This window comes from Triturus cristatus, chromosome 3_1, assembly GCF_964204655.1.
Source record: "Triturus cristatus chromosome 3_1, aTriCri1.1, whole genome shotgun sequence".
In the NCBI taxonomy this organism is placed as follows: Eukaryota; Metazoa; Chordata; class Amphibia; order Caudata; family Salamandridae; genus Triturus; species Triturus cristatus.
In genome coordinates, this window is record NC_140583.1 from 653,496,595 (window position 1) to 653,513,732 (window position 17,138).

The 17,138-nt window shown below is 44.9% G+C and overlaps 1 protein-coding gene across 1 annotated transcript in view; it reads right to left on the bottom strand.

Annotated features, from left to right (window-relative positions):
* Positions 1-12,607: 12,607 nt before the first annotated feature.
* Positions 12,608-17,138, bottom strand: part of LOC146860745 (uncharacterized) — a 317,920-nt gene continuing 313,389 nt past the window's right edge. The window contains exons 24-25 of the mRNA XM_085646168.1: positions 13,602-13,752; positions 12,608-12,800 (exon numbers count right to left, since the gene is read on the bottom strand). Coding sequence (XP_085502294.1) covers positions 12,721-12,800; positions 13,602-13,752 — 231 coding nt within the window. The 3' untranslated portion in view covers positions 12,608-12,720. The remainder of the gene's footprint in view (positions 12,801-13,601; positions 13,753-17,138) is intronic.

Sequence of the window (17,138 nt, forward strand, 5' to 3'; positions counted from 1 at the left end):
CTGCTTTCAGAAGCAGGGGCCAGGGAGCAGGGGTGACTGGCTTTATCCGCTAGGCTGGCGGAGCGGAGTTTTCTGACCACCCCTAGTCACTTCATCAGAAAAGCTCATAATCCTGAATAATATTTTCTCTCAAAATCAAGATCAACAGCATCGTCAGCTCACTAACAGAACCATGTCCCATGAAATATTCAAAAACCTCTTTCTTGCATAAACTAAAGGCATTCCGGGCAGGGTGAGATCATTGATTCCTCCCTTTCACCCTGAAGAGTTCCCCACTATCCTAAAAGATCTTACATAAAACCTGTCATGAAGAAGTAGGTCTTGACCACGGGAATTGGACAAACTATAGGCCTATAACCAATTAATCATTTCTGGAAAGGCGTATTGAAAAAAGTATCCTCTTCACAGATCACAATCTTCCTTGAACACAACAACTGCTTTTCAGACAGATAAACAAGTTTCCAATGTTGAAGAGCTTGAAATTACTGCAAGAACACAGCTGATTCTACTGCAGACACTCTCCTCCTCCTACTTGACCTCACCTCAGCCTTTAACATATTGAATAACCAACTACTACTTCAAAGATTAAGCACCATAGGAATTCAGGGTGATGTCCTGCACTGGATCAATTTCGGCTTTGCTGAAAAAGCCCAAATTGCCGCTGTGAGAAAGTGGCTCTGTATATACTGTTCCTTAATAGGTACAGGGTGTACAGAGTCCACAGACCCCAAGGGTTTAACAGAGGTTAAAGTTAGATATAACCTTACTCTCCAAAGTGGTAGCCTGGTCGAGCAGTAAGGCAGTATCAGAGGACAGTGTAAAGCATTTGTTGTACACACTCAGTCAGCAAATAGTTCCACACACTCAATAACTGAACTCTAGGCCAATGGTTTGTATATAAAAAATATATGCTTGTTTTATTTTAGAACCAACACTTGGAATTAAAATATACTTTCTCGACAGGAGATGTTTCATAAAAATACTTTTGTATATGCAATAGACTTTTTAGTAAACAGTTACAAGTAGTTGCAGTAAACAACTCTATTTCTAAACACAATACATTGAGCTCAATGATAAATTCAAATTATATGCAACAGATTACTTTTTAGATTACTTTTGTAATTCCAGGCCTGGATCCTAGATCCAGTCCTGGGTCAGTTCTCCGAATCAGCTGTTGAAAGCCGACTTTGGTACTGTAATGATTTTTAACTAATATTTAGCTATTTCAAAAGTTAGCACTTAGAAAATATTTCAGAGCAAACCATCAATGATTCCCTATGGAAGAAAATGTAGGTTACAGGTACAGTAGGTTATCGTTACTTTTGTAATCCAGTACTGGGTGCCTAGACTCAGTACTGGGACCTTTATCCAAAACAGGTAAGTAATTACGTTTTCAGATGTTATACGATTTTTGACGAATATTTAGAAATTGCAGAAATCAACACTTAGAAGAAATTTCACAGAAAAACAGTCAATGGTTTCCTATGGAAGAAAAATGAGTTAAAGGTAAGTATAGTTGTGGGTACTTTTCAGAGTCAGTGCTGGGCACCAAGATCCAGCACTGGGAGCTCACCTAAGAGCAGGTGAGTAAATTCGTTTTTGTCACTCGGCTGATTTTTGGTGATTATTTGAAGATTTGAAAAGTCCACACTTAGAAGAAATTTCAGGAAAAAGTCAGCCAATGTTACCCTATGAGGAAAATAGAGTTTGCGGTTTAAGGGTAAGTACTCGACTGGCAGTGTTGAGGTTCTGGGCACAGACTCAGGGGTCTCCCAGGGTCAGGTAGGTATAGTTGTTTCACCCTCAGCGACTCTAGGGCGGCCAGGTGCAGAGAGAGTTAGGCCCAATGTTATCCTATGAGGGATAGGGGGGCCTGGGTTGGTGGCTGCTGTCTGGCAAGCCACGCGGCTGTGGGAGCTGGGCTCCTGGTCACTTACTCAGGGCAAGTGGGGAAGTAGGTCAGAGTAGAGTTTTCACTGCCAGGGCCACTCGGGCGGCTGGGTGCAGGGTGCTTTTGAGCCGTCGGGCGCTCAATTGATTTCTATGGGAAATCTCCGGTTTGGAAAAAGACTGCAGGCTCGGGGACGAGGACTCTTCAGGTGCCACCACCACTTCGAGGGGTAAGTTGGGTAGTTGGAGGATAGGTAGGTACCCCGGGATTGGACACAGAGGGCCGTGGGGCGCCGGGTGCAGGGGTGCCTTTTGATGTCGGAAATCTTACCCTCTGTTGATCGCGGTTGGGGTGGCACTCTGTTCTGAGGCTGCAGGCTTCTTCAGGATTGTCGAGGGGGGTCCTTGGGTGCCGGACTCGGGGTCACAGACGCCGTGGGGTCGTCCTCGTGGGTTTAGTTCACTCCGGCACCGGCCAGGCTTGGCGGGTGCAGAGTGGTCTGGGATCGTGGTTCCGGGCTGCTGCCAGGGGTGAAAGGTAGGTTCTGAGTAGAGCCTCTACTCATGGGAGTCCCAGGGGATCAGAGTTCAAAGGTAGCCAGGTCCTCCGGGGTTTCTGAGGTTGCTGGCCACAAGAGATGCCGGGTTTGGAGCAAGAGCAAGTCCGAGGTCGACAGGCCGGTAGGGCTGGGGCCAAAGCAGTTGGTGTCTCCCTCTCCTTCGCAGCTGCAGGGCAGGTCTTCTTTTCTTCTCGCTCTTCTTGTAGTTTCGGAATCTGGAATCTGGGGAAGGAAGGTTCAGGGTGCCCCAAAATACTAGATTTAGGGGCGTTACAGGTAGGTGAAGGCCAGGGACCAATGGGTCCTTGTCCTGAGGTGGGTACACCCCCTATCCTGCCTCTCTCCTGTGGGAGGGGGGCAGTAGCCTAATCCTGATAGGGTAGGGCCTCCCATCTTCAAGATGGCGAAAGCCCGGAGATGTGCTTCACCTCGCCTCCCCCACCTGTGGGGTGGGCAGGCTGGCACATCCCCTGTCCTTGTATGGGGTTTCTGGACAAGCTTCCCGCCAGAGTGGGGGGTTGCAGTGGCCTGGGGAAACTCCTAGAGGCGGCAGGCCTTTGAAGCTTCCCTTTGCTCATCCTGGGGGAGGAGATCTATCACCTCACCCAGGATGTGCATTGTTGCAGGCCCGGGAGAGCAGGGGCTCTCCCACCCAGGGGTCCAGCAACGTGTCTGCTGTGTGGCAGCCTGGGCAGCCTCAGAGCAGACGTGGATTGTAGGTTAGTTGTAAGGGGGCATCTCTAAGATGCCCTCTGGGGTGCTTGGTACATTAAATCCCACACTGGCATCAGTGTGGGTTTAATGTGCTGAGAAGTTTGCTACCAAACGTCCCAGTCTTTAGTGTTGCCATTATGGTGCTGTGGAGCTCGTGTTTGACGAGCTCTCAGCACCATGTACTCTTAAATGGCAGCATTGCACTTACAGTGCCCGGGAATGGACCTGGGTACTGTAGGGGCACAGGGCTCCTGCTCCTGTGCCCACACCATGGGCATAAGGCACCCAGCCAGAGGGGTGACTGACATATGCCATGGCAGTGTAGGTGTTGGGCATGGCACACAGAGATGTGTATACACACTGAGGAGCTTTAGAGGGAAAAAGAACCTAGGCCGCCCTCCTCTCAATCAGTATCTATCAACAAAGACCTAGGACTTGGAAGGTAGAATCTTTTTTCTCTTAGCTGTGGATTAAATCCTATTACTTTAGGTATATACCACTCCCCACTTTTTTGGGAAAAAGGGTAGTCATCCACTACGCTAGCCACCTTCAATTGTAAAATAGGATTTTTACCTGTGGCAATCCCCCAGACAAACCTCAAGGTGCATGAATAATACATATAAACTACACCAAGTGTTATTTCAAATACAAATAGTAAAAGAAATAAGCAAAAAGAAAAAAGAAAAAGAAAAAATGTGAGAAAAACAAGATGGCACCTCATGTGCGCAACACCAATTGAGCCTGCTGATTGGTACTCATCAGCTCTGCCCACTTTTATCATCATTGGTTACCATCATGTTTCAAAGAAAAATTCGAAGAGTGTCCAAAAGAATATATTTGTGAAGGTACGTGGTGAGAGGTTCACATACCAAAACGACTGAATAGTGAAGATAAAAGGTTGAGAAGGATACACCCTCAATAGGTTCAAACTTTATTACTCCTTTGATGTGCACCCAAATCAACAATTAAAAAGGTTGCTTAATGTGCATACCATAGTGCCAACATGTTTCATCGCCCAATCTTATTATGGAGATTTCGTCAGGGCTGCTCCAGTCGCTTGGCACAAACACAGGACACTGCTAGAGTTTTCTCTCTTGGGGACCTTAGTGAGCCATGGCCTCGCGTACCAGCTCGCATCAATAGGTACTGCACGGGCTCCTCAAGTGAGTCCTCGCAGTGATTCCACACTCAGCTGTAATGCGGATCACCCAAAGCCTCACGGAGCTCCTTCTCTCCGCCGGTCACAGAGATGTGTGCCATGTCGACTCTTCATTTTGTCCTGCACCCAGACACTCAGCCTGCAAAGGCAGTGTGTGTGTGTAAGGGTACAGGGACCCTAAGGGTGGCACAATGAGTGCTGCAGCCCTTAGGGGTCTTCCCTGGTCACAAGGCCCTGGGTACCTAGGGTACCATTTACCAGGGGCTGACATGTGGCCAGGGTTTGCCAATTTGGAGTTTGTGTGTTTTAAGGAAGGAACATAGGCCCTGGGCACCTGATTGGCAGGAGTCCAGGGTACACTCAGTCAAAGTACATTCAGCAATTTAGCAAAAAGTGGGGGCATACCATGCAAGAAAGATGGCACTTTCTCACAGCCGCCTCTGCCCTATTCTGCTTAGCACATTTAACCTCTCATGCAGGCATCCCTCACGAAGGCTTGACCATCACCACTCCGCTCTTCACTGGATATCTGTTAACCGTTCCAAACCTCATCAACTCATTCACTCGTACCTCGTATAACTACACCAACAATGTGCATTCATTTTAAAGATTAAAAAATCCCCACTCCTGGACACCTCAGCCCATGGCCAATGTCCTCAGTAGGTAGACACGGTAAGGTAATAGGCCTGTATAAAACTTAATTCCTCTAAAACAGATTCTTGCCTGTGGTTCTTGGCATAATGACACAACAATTGCATGGCCTTAGGACAATGAACCGCTTCCAACCACTTCCTCTGAAGTAAAGATCTTGGCTGTGATAATGGAGTCCAACCTCTCCCTTCAAACACAGTTAATCTAAGTTACCATAATCACTTTCTATGCAATAGGTATCCCACACCATACGTTTCTGCAGACTGGATTTCTCCTCACAGTCCATGCAGCAGTAGCCTTAGCGTTGTCTAGTCCCGACTATACCAAAGGTCTCCTTATCGGAGCCTCTCAGAACACAATCCACAGGCTACAATACATTCTGAGTGCTGCCCCCAGACAAGTCCTAAACCTCCACAGAAATGACCACATCATCCCAAGCCTCATTGTACTGCCCAGCAACAAACTGTAAGATGGATCGCCTTCCAGGCACTCTACATCACTCAGTGGGCCACTGGCTGGATATTGCCAATACTCCTTCAATCCAAATCCAAAATATACCACCAGTATAGAAAACTCTGATACAGTATGACACTACCCCTGATCATCCTCTTATTGAAAAAACCTGCATGCCCAGGAGATCCTTCTGCACAGACCGTAGGCTCTTAAAACATCTTCCCAGCTTAAATAAGGAAAATCGGCAATTAAGTACGTTTCCCAAAAGCCATAATCTGGCGGCTCCCTAAAACATCCAGTGACAAGATGTACCAGTATGTATAAGCACACTGTGATCCTATCTCTCTCTGTTTGTCATTTGCGCCTCGTACGTAAGCACTGCAGCAATATAAGCACACCCCTGAACCTCTCACATGACACCAAGCATACTTCTTTCAAGCTGCACCTTATTCCGACACTCTTTCAACCATGCATAGCAAGCTGAGTAGCTGCTTTCTTGACCATCCATAAAGCGCTTTGGTTTCTCATTAAGGGCGGGAAAATTCTATACAAATGCTACAATACAATACAATACAAAGCAGGGATGCCCGGCATTTCAGATGAAAATGTGTCTTTTTCCTTTTTCACAATCTCCTTCTGATTTTAATTTGTCACAGTCCTGTGGTGACTTTGGGATTGCACCTTGGAGGATCTCAAAGAAAGATGACTTTTTGCTGGGTATTTTTGCTCCATTGACTCGTTGGTGGCAGTTACAGTCAGAGGCTAGGGTACAAAGCGAAGGTGCGAGGGTTATTGGGGCCATTCCCCTCAGATCTGCAAAGCCACTCATTCTGTTTTGCTGGATATGGCATCTCAACTGAACTTAATAGTGTGTCAAACATGGAGTCTGACCGATCTTAGGTGGGTGTGTTGACCTTTGATCCTAAACAACACCACAGATACACACATGTCCATGGCTATTCCGGTAAACCACAAAGGTCTGGCATAATGAATTTTGAATGGCTTGATGTGTGTGCAGAATCTTCTTGATGGGGACATATATATTCTGGTAATACATTAGCTGGAGAGCAGAGTACAGTGATGAAAGCCCATGTATCCTGCAAGCTGTCACTTGTGTGTGGTGAGTGTACCAAAAAGCTGTCATCTCTCCCACATGTACATTTTTGTTTGCCCTCCTGGTACAGAATGAATTGCTCTCTAATTTGAGTGCAGAATTTCACACACTGCCTTCATGGTGTGGTTCTTTGGGGGGTTTTCTTTGTGATCCTTTTGCCATTCTCAAGTCTGTGTTGTTGTGCACAAAGTAGCGGGTGTACTCTTCCGTTATTAAAGAGTTTGGGGAATTGGGATCTCTAGAACAAACGCAAAGTGCAGGATTTTGGTTTTCCCCAGAGATAACTATGTGAAATGTGCACTTGTGGTCGTGCAGACGCAAGCTCCGTCTATCTTTCCAGGAGAGCATCTTTGTGTTGGTGGTTCTGAAATGCCAGGCCAGTGCTCGGTGTTCAGCACAACAATTACATCTTTTCAACAGAGGAAAATGTACAAATGTTCGTTGTCACACACAATTGCCAAACTTTGTTCCTCGGCTTCGGAGTAGGGTTCCCTGACCAAACTTCGTTTCGAAGCTTCGGAGGCGGGTTCCCTGATATTCTCCAGACCTCAGGAGGCTGTCGCATGTTCATAGTCCCTCTCTCCTGCTGCTGTAGGAACGCAGGCAAAAGAGTGATGCAAACGGTATCACAAACTGTGACGTCACTATTTGGAGGGATGGGGTCATTACCAGATTGACGCGGTGGGGGAGAGGCGGAATATTACATACAGAGGAGGAGGGAGAGATGAATGGGCCCATCTCGAGGCAGACATTTTATAAACTCCCCGAACAGTAAGTAACACGGACAGGCGTGATGTCAGCGAGCCAGCTCAGTCGGCTTAGCTTTAGTTGTGGAGATCTTTCTGTAAACTGGAGGTCAGAGGTGCAGATCCCAACCAAGCCAACTCAGACTTTTTATTCTGCCGCGGGTGAACAAATAGTGCCACTTACCAGGACAATAATTTATGTTTGAACATTACTTGTGTTAGCAGTCATAGTTTAGTTGACAACATAAGCAGTAAATTAAAACGCGTTACCACTGAGTGTTGGGCTTGTGGACAGGGCACGTACCACCAGCAGTGAGAGCGACTAGCGGGGCACTGCGCGAACAAAGCATGAAGTGAAAGCGGGTTACTGCGAAGTGGACCAATGAGGACTTCTGGGCTCTGTAATGAACAGGTACAGGAGAGCTGGGTACCTTTCTGCACACTTCTTCGACAGAATTGTAGGCCGGGCGAACACCAACAACGGTTCTTCTCTCACTGCCACCAGACAAGAAACCCCGAAGAATGCTTCTTACACCAGCTCTTTATATCAAACAAAAATGCAGAGAGGCCGCAGGAGCCGCGAGTTCTTTTTAAATTATAAGAAATAAAACAAATGTAACTCAGTGCGGCAGAATTCCCACGTCTATGAATACAAGCTAAAGCGCCAAAACATTTGTTGGTGGTAGCGTGCTTTAGAAAGCTCCATTATCTTAACATAACATGGATCTTTCACTGTTGTATTGAAGCTTTGATGAAGCGCTTCCTTATCCCAGATGGGGTTTCAAAACGCTTCAATTTGCATTTGGTGTACTTTTCGAGTTGACGATTGAAATGGGCGTTTGCGGTACGTTGGCCTATGTAGGGGGTGTTGTCGAGGGGTGCAGTGCTTTATTTATACGGGTGAGTGCAGTTGGTGGGGGGGTCTGGCACTTTTGGGGCCACAGAGACCGCGACGTATATTTTATCCTTCGCCTGAGACTCGGAGCAAGAGAGAGAAAAGCCGAAAGTGTGAAACAATGAGGCAGAGAAAGATAGGAAAACAGTGACACAGGGAGCAGGCAGAAACGATAAAGCGTCTGCAAGGGGGAGATAAAGAGGCAGGAAATGTAGGGTGGGGGAGCGGAAGTTGGAATCAAGACTAGGCAACCTCGGTGCTAGGGCCGCATGCTCCAGTTCTCCTGTGTGCGCACGTGTTTGTGTGTGTGGTTTGTCTGCGCATTTTTATCGGTCGCTGCACATGAGCAGTCTGTACCTGGTTGTGCATTTGGAGATGTGTGTTGAGCCTTTGTTTGCACCACTGTGTGTCTGTTTGCCTGCCTGTCCTTAAGCCTGTGTGTTTGTCAGTGTGTATTAATGGAAGCATGATATTATTTGCTGTGGTACATGCATCGCTGTTGATTGTGAAAAACAGGCACAAATGTGCATTACAACAGCACCGCAGAAGTAGCACAGATAAGTTCTCTACCGCATAGTTGTGTTGATTGGGAAGCGTACGGAGGCATTATGGCAGATGGACAGATATTTCCACCAGTCCAGCACTGTAGAGTTTGGAGTACCATGTGGATCAGTGTGCCATTGTGACATCGGATAATAATGTAGATTACAGAAGCATTGTGAAAACTGTGCTAATCTGAGCCTTATTGCATTTCTAAGCAGTTGCAAAGCATCTGAATCAATGCAGAATTGGAAAAATGTGCATTCATGTGCGGCTAGGGTGATTAATCACAGATGAGGTCAACTGCAGCGCTGTGGTGATTAAGTACACGTGCATTGCTGCAGGTTTAAGGAAAATGAGCAACATGCACCTTACTTCAGGAGCCTAAAAACTGGTCGCTTTCTTGTATTAGTACCAAACTGATCAAGCTGGGAGCCGAGACAAAACTCTCAAGGCAAATCAACACCACCAAAGGCCTGAAACAAGGGTGCGTTCTAGCCCCCATGCTGTTCAACCAGGGGAACTGGACAACAGTACATCGCATGCCCCGCGTTTGGGAAATATCTCGTTGTCCAACCTCCTATATGCAGATGATTTGCTTTTAATAAGCCGGACCCCAATCGGCCTTCAACAACTGATGGACACTACTAACAAACTCTCGCAACGCAATGCATTATGCATCAACTTAAAGAAAAGAAAAATTATGACCGTGAATTACAATAAGACTAATCACGTGGTGCCTGGATGGGCGCAGCCTAGACTGGGTAACCAACTACAAGTACCTCGGAGTTTTACTTGATAGCAGAGGCTCGTATAAACCCCAATTGGAGGTTCTGCGTCGGAGGGGCACAATGAGTTACCACGCAATAAGGCCCCTGAAGAAAGTCCTACCAGACCAAAAACTAGATCCCCCTATTACAGGTGATGCTAGCACGACTGCAGCCAATGCTCACATATGGGAGCGAACCAACGCAAGGGAAAGATGCGATAGTCCTAGATAAAATAATTAGTAGCATATATAGAGCAATTTTTCAGATACCAAACTATGTGTCGCCTGCCCAAATTCGCCTGGAATTCGGTCTTCAGTAGCACATAGTGGAAAGAAGGGGTGCTTATATAAAAAGCTGGCATAAGATTCAGAGGTCCAGAGCAAGGATCCCTAAACGCGCATCTTTGGACCGAGCTGTCACATCGGGAGAAATCACCTGCCAGAGAGTACTTGGTCGAATCACTGGAAAGGCTCGAATTGACCAACCTCTGGGAATCCTCCATAGATCATAAGAGCTTCAAAAAGGTCGTAACCAAAGTAACAAAACTGATATCCATAACAGAAGACAAGGAAACTTTGTCCAAGAGGGCTCACGGATGGATAGTACTTAATGACTATAAAGCTCTTACGCTACAATCTTACTTGAAAATAGGAGTTAAACAGAAGATAAAAATTTTTTTTTAAAGTTGCGCTTTGGCATTTTACCAATTCCTCCTCATCTCCCACCTTGGAAAAGGAGACCAGAAGATCAGTCCTGTTGCCTTTACGTAACAGGAAACGAGGACCTAATAAATATCATTTGCATCCGCCCAAACTTGATGGACATAAGGCGTGCCTTACTTCGACCAACATTGAATCAGAAGGGCATCAGGACCTATAGGCAAGCTGTAAAATTGTGTTTTAATCCAGAAGAGATTCACCTAAACTGTAGACTTACAAAGTACTTTGATATAGTGACTGAAAGACTCAAGCCCAAGCAATAGGCGACAGTAGAATAGCAATTGGCTAGTCTACTCTTATAGAGCACTTTAACGGCCAACCTTCAAGTGGGCCCGATTCGACAAACCCATGTTTGTACCTTGACGCACAAGCACTTTATCCATGTTTTTACCTGCCTCATAGGATTGAACTGGCACTCTGACGCACAAGCACTTTGTCCATGCTTTTATCCGCCTTAAAAGGATTCAAATATGTAATAAAACTGAGTCTCGATATGAACTCCACGTATAGCATAACATCAATAAGCTAAGCAGGTAAACTGTATTTTGAAAATGTCAAAGTACAAACAAGGATTGTTTATGCGCTTTTAATGTCTTGATGGTTTTAAATTGTGAGTTTTAATTAACTGTACAATAAAATTACTTACCTGTCGGGGTATCACTACCAAACTGGGTAAAATGTGCATTAGTGCAGCAGTATGGAGACTGCATGAATATGTGCATTATTCTAGCATTGTGAAAACTGACTTCAGTGCAGCACATTTGTGGGAACGGACATATGTGCATTACTGTGAAGTGTGAAAAAATAAAGTGCATTTCTGTAGAATTGTTGAAGTTGGCCAAATAGTGTAGCACTGCATAGGGGTGAAGATTGGCAAAATTGCATTACTAAAACTAGAAAACTAGATGGCACTAACTCCTTTCAATAAAAATACTGGACCCATGGGAATATCCTGTGTACAGTTTTGTTTAAACCCTAAAGAGCTTTGAAAAATTTTGCAAGCCAAGTTTCCGGAAAAGGGCACAATTTGCTACGACATTTAAAAAAACAAGTTTTGGAGAGGAACAACCCTTATGCCAAACTATTTTGAATGCTTTCCTGGTTTTAAAGAATGTGAACGAATCAATGTACCTAAAACCTTACCACTTCGCACACATTTTAATAAGAAAACAATACAAAAGTCGTACATTTAAAAACAAAACATATGCTAATCAAAAAACCAAGAGTCTTCTCATTTGTGGGTAGGAGAGGGATAGGGGCATCAATGGAGGTGGACTGCATTAAAGGCCACGCAGAGCTCTCAAGTTGTGAAAATTCGGAGGCGTGATAACTAAATTAGCATATTGAATGACTTCACAGGAAGTGATGTCACCTTCACATTGGTGGCAAGTTGGGAATTGACATTGGTTAAATGCTAAAGCAATAACAATGTATGTAAAATTAGGAGAATAACACCAAAACCTCACTAACGTAAACACATGGCTGACAAAAGTTGTGGAGCAGCTCTCCATGTGTCAAAAAAGCCCTACCCCATCAAATGAGTTTGGCCAATGGCTTCCTGAGAGTGGCTGTGCTGAAGCTCCTGCTGCTAATTGGAGTCACTGTGCATAAAGCAGAGATCTGGGCAGAGGTGCATTTTGAGCTCAGGTTCTACCCTGCCCAGCAGGTGTGACACGTGACCCTGCGAGTGCTGAACCGTACCTCCAAATTTGTGAATTTCCCTTGCAATGAGTGAAACTTAAGGTCCCTAGTACATAGTATCTTAAAACGCATTAGTTTCAAGTTGCTTATCCTTGCTGTAGTGGTGTGATGTTAGATCAGCAAAGCACTATACCAATTCTATACCAATAAGCCACCAAAGTTGCTAATCTTCATGGCACACGAGAGCTTGGAAATGGTGAGCAAATGGAATTCAATTAATTGGTTCTGCTCTTCCTGCAAAGGCATCTATGCTTAGGGTGTTGTCAATCTACAAGGGATGTACCTATATACTCACACCTGTATTAAAACACACTCTTGGACAGTAACTCTTATACGCTGCCTCATACATTTCCTACCAGAGGCTTTAAACATGGTTCTCTGCCAAGTGTTATTGGGTAGACACATCTCTCCTGATCCCTCTCTGTCTCTTTGGATCTCATGGGATCTTGGAAATCTTCTTGGACATAATTCAGCTGTATTGCTCACAACTGGATGCTTGATCAGTTAAGGCTCTCTCATGTTGAAGGTGATCTTCAACTCACCATTGAAATGCGGAGGGCCTTCTGGGTACTTCTCCCCACACCATGCAGGCACACTGCCTCTTACACTATGGGCCCGCCCACTTTTCTGAAGCGACTATTAATTATTAACCTCACTCCCCTTTTTCAGTGAAACAGAATGACAAAGACAAGATATAATTTTCACAGCCAAATGGCTTTAAAAGGTTCCTTTATTATTGCACAAATACACACAGGGTAGACGGATTCACATTTTTATTCCACATTTAGAAAATATAACGACTGACAGCTCAGAACATCAAATAAAGAAAGAGGAGAACATTGCACCCCAAGGTGACACTGGCCCGAATGAGGACGCTGCTGGACATTCCTGTAAAAACAATAAATACATTCGAATTACAGATCAGTAGTAAACTTTTGTTGAATAGGGAATTTTAATGAAACTTGCTTTATCTAAAAAAACACGAGCTCAGACGATGCTAATGTTGATGAGAGTGCAGGAGACGGCAGGCCTACTGCCCCGATGCCTCCTGCTCAAACCCCACATCTCCCCCTGCATGCTGAGAGAAAAAAACAAATATATATATACATACATACACATATACACATATGTGTGTGTAAATGGTGTAATTTGCCATGAAGGTTCTGCATGATCTGGGGCCAGTGTATCTTGGACTGGGAGATGCTGAAAGACTGCTTCAACTCAGGCCCGCATGCAGTCTCACCTGCCAGGTTGGGGCAGAATACACCTTCCTAACAAGTGAGTCCAGTCACTCAGTGACTTCTTACAAACACTGACTGCTCAACTATGCCATTCCCATCCATCAAGCAGGCAGCAATTCATCATCTTTCTCCTCACTGAGAAGCAGCATCATGGCATCTCTACTGAGATGTGAAGCAAAGACTTGACAGACCAGAGCAGACAGCACTACTTGCATCTCATCAGAGCTATCTCTCAGATTGCCAGGCTCAAGCACTATATAGAAGAACTGACCCTCAAGTGAAAAGAAAACATGGGAACTTTGATTAGGTAACAATGAGTCTGAAGCCTTAGAGTGTGAGGAGTACCCCACAGGTTGTGCAGATCCAATAACATGAAGCCAATGGCTGTACACCTCCCCCAAAGCTGCTGTTCTCTTGTATGTTGGATGTGCTACTCACACAGCCTTACCTCTGAAATCAACTAGGTTGTCATCCCAAGCCGTAAGCACGAGGCTGACCGCACGCTGTTGCTGCGGGTCCAGAGCACTCAGTTGCTGCGGGGTGATGGCGGCAGCCTGTTGATAGTTAAACATCTGCAGTTTGGAAGCACTGAAGACCACCTAGGGAAGAAATCACATTAGCCACAACAGAGAGGGCAGTCAAACTCTCCTACTTGATTATTTTTAAGTAATCAGTTATGTTGATGTCATCTTAAAAGTATTGAGTTAGCACACATACGCCAACGTTTCTTGGAGCTATAGAATCTAACCTACTAAATCAGCAACACTAGGTGAGAGCGCACTAAAATCACTAATTAAAAAGCCAGGTTTTCTGCTTTTTCTTATAAGGGTGCATGAGTTTTAGAACGCTTGTGCAAGGGCTTTGAGTTCCAGAGCTCAGGTGCAGCCACAAAGAAGACTCTGGGGCTGATTTAGATCTCGGCGGAGGGAATATTCCATCACAAACGTGATGGATATCTGGTCCCCGTATTACGATCCACATAGGATATAATGGGATTGTAATACTGCGGACAGGTTATCCGTCACATTTGTGACACAGATCTAAATCGAGACCAATGTCACCAAAGCACACTGACGTAGACCTGGGGGACTGATGATAGAAACTGGTTGCCACAGCAGATTTCTGATTGGACTATGCCACGAGAACTTGGCTGCCAGAGACTTGGTCATCCAACACAATACCTGTCCTGTTTTCAGAAATATATGTACTGCACCGGTAGCACAGCCCCGTCGATTCTGTGATGTGGAACCACACACTGCGCCCTGGTAATGCACCACTATGCTGATCTGCTGTTCTGCACTAAAAGGTTTGGAGGGCCTGCATGGAGCTCCACCTCCTCAAACTTGAAAATCTCTATAAGTAACAAACACAGTCTATTCAGTATGGTGTGTGCCTTGAGTTTCTGGTGGATTTCTGTGCACTGATCTATGATTGTTTGTCTCGTGTTTGGAACAAATGGACAACATTTCTGATAGAAATGCTCGAGTAAAATAAGTCGTACTATCTAATTATTTATAAAGAAGACACTTATCCAGAAGGGATATCGTGGAGCAAAACATAGTTCTGACTCACTGAAGAAACAAAAAGAAAAGGCCATCGTCAGGCGAAGAGATGAGTAACCATAGAAGAGAGAGAAACTTCTAGGTAGAAAATAGCCACATTTTCGGTAGTTTCCGATATGCAGTTAATTCAGATGTTTAACATAGTTTTCGAGGAAGAGCATTCCAGCGAGTGGCTGCCAGGTAAGAGACAGAGCATCCTCCCATGTGAGCCCTGGTAATCGCCTTTGGAAAACGATGGCCTGATTGGCTGACCTGAGTGCTCTAGAGGGCTTGTAAAAACACAGTGGTCCTAAGAGCCAGTTTAACAGTAAGATACATTGCCTGGTGCATGTGACAGAGCAGTTTGAAGATAGATCTCTTGTGCACGGGTAGCCAGTGGGTAGAAGTTAGGCTTGCAGACCCAGGAGTTCTGGCAGCCCTGTTTTGAATGCTTTGCAAGTGTGTAAAAACATAGTTGGTCATACCTACATATAAAGTATTACCATAATCAAGCCCACTAGTAATAAGTCTGCATTACAGTTTTAAGCCAATGGGTCAGAATCCAGTTGAATATTCTGCGAAGTAATCGCTGGATGGCAAAGCAGCTCCCACAGACCTTACTGACTTGGGGCCACATGCATCAACGTCAGGAATTACGATTCCTAAATAGCGATTTTTAAGAAATTGCTATTTAGGACCCGCAATTCCCTATGCATGAAGGAATCACAAAAAAAAATTGCAGCTCGCTATTAAGGGATGCCTTCCCATTAATTCCTATTGGCCTAGAGGCCTATAGGAATGAATGGGAATGCATGCGCAGTTTGCGAGTACCTAATAGGTACTCACAAATTGCGCATGCAATTTGAAGGGTGCTAGGGGACCTAAAGGCCACCCTGCTGCACCCCCAAAATTGGCATGTGTGCACATGTGGCGCACACATATGCCCTAAGGGCATATGTATGCACCACATTGCACTTTGAAAAATGCATTTTAGTGCATTTTTCAAAGGAATCACAAATTACCATCAACTTGAAGTTGATGGTAATTTGCGATTCCAAATTGCGAAAACGTAATTTGCGAATGCATAATGCATTGCTTTTAGGGAATCGCAAATTGTGATTCCCTAACTGCATTCGCAAAATAGGGAATTGCAAAAATTGCAATTACCTGTTTTGCAAATGCTTTGGTGCTTGATGCATCGCATATAGCATTTTACCGGTTGCAAAGGGGCCGATTCTGAGAATCAGCCTGTTTGCGACCGGTAAAATGCTTGATGCATGTGCCCCTTGGTCGTTAATGGAAAGGGAATTACGCTACAGAAAGCCCAAGTTCCTCGTTACATTTTTGGTTTCAGGGCAAACTGTCACCAAGAGTCATTCCCAACAGAATTGGCCTTTCTAAATAATAAGATCTCTGTTTTCTCAACTCTAAGCTTTTAGTAGTGGAACAGCAACTCAGCCGCTGCCGTACGACATACTACAAGATTCCCTCTTCTTGATTAGCACTTTTCATCGATGGAGATAATTGACTGGGTGTCATCTGCAGAAGATATCATATCAAATACCCCAAGCACTGACAATACTAGCCAAAGGAGTCATATAGACATTGAAGAACATAGGGCTCAACGACGATCCCTGGGGTATGCCGCCAATGGTTTAGACCTGATGGGAGGACGATGAACACACTGGGAACGAGTTACTCAAGGAGGAGCTGAACCACCTGAGAGTAGTTGAATGCAGTCCAATTTCATTTAATCTTTGCAGCAGTAAATATTGGGAAACCGTATCTAAAGCCGTGGACAGGGCCAGGAGGATGAGTATGTCTGATTTGTCCCCATCCACCAGGAGCCTGATAGCGTTGGTCACCGCCAGCAACGTTGTTTCAGTGCTGTTATGCTCTAAATCCCAATTGGGAGAAATCCAGCAAATTGTCATCATCCAAATATTGTCTAAGCTGGATTTTAATCAGTTTGTCCAGAACTTTCACATGATAGTTTGGCGTATTCTTTTTGGTGGTCGCAAAAGGAAGTTAATGCTTAGCGCCTGGGCTAGTGAAACGCTATGTTAACAAATGGGACTACCAGCCTTGCTACAGTGAAAAAACACAATTGCGAGCTTTCACGGTCAGGAAATGTGAAACATAAAAGAAACATGTCCTTTTAAATATTTGGCACCCTGCCTTATGGGCTACTAAGGCCCTCCATAAGGGTTACATATAAATGTTAAAAAAGAAGGTTTTGACTTGGCAAAAGGGTTTATACCGCCATGTCAGATTGGAAGTTTACAAGCTGCCCAACTAGGCACAGTGGACTAATAGGTAAATTAAATATGCCAATCAAGTAACAGCACATTAAACATTCTCTTTGAGGGTTCAGAGCACGTGCGCTGGTGCCTGGTCAGCAGAGCCCAAAGCAACTCGGAGTCAAAAAACCAGCAGCATCAGTC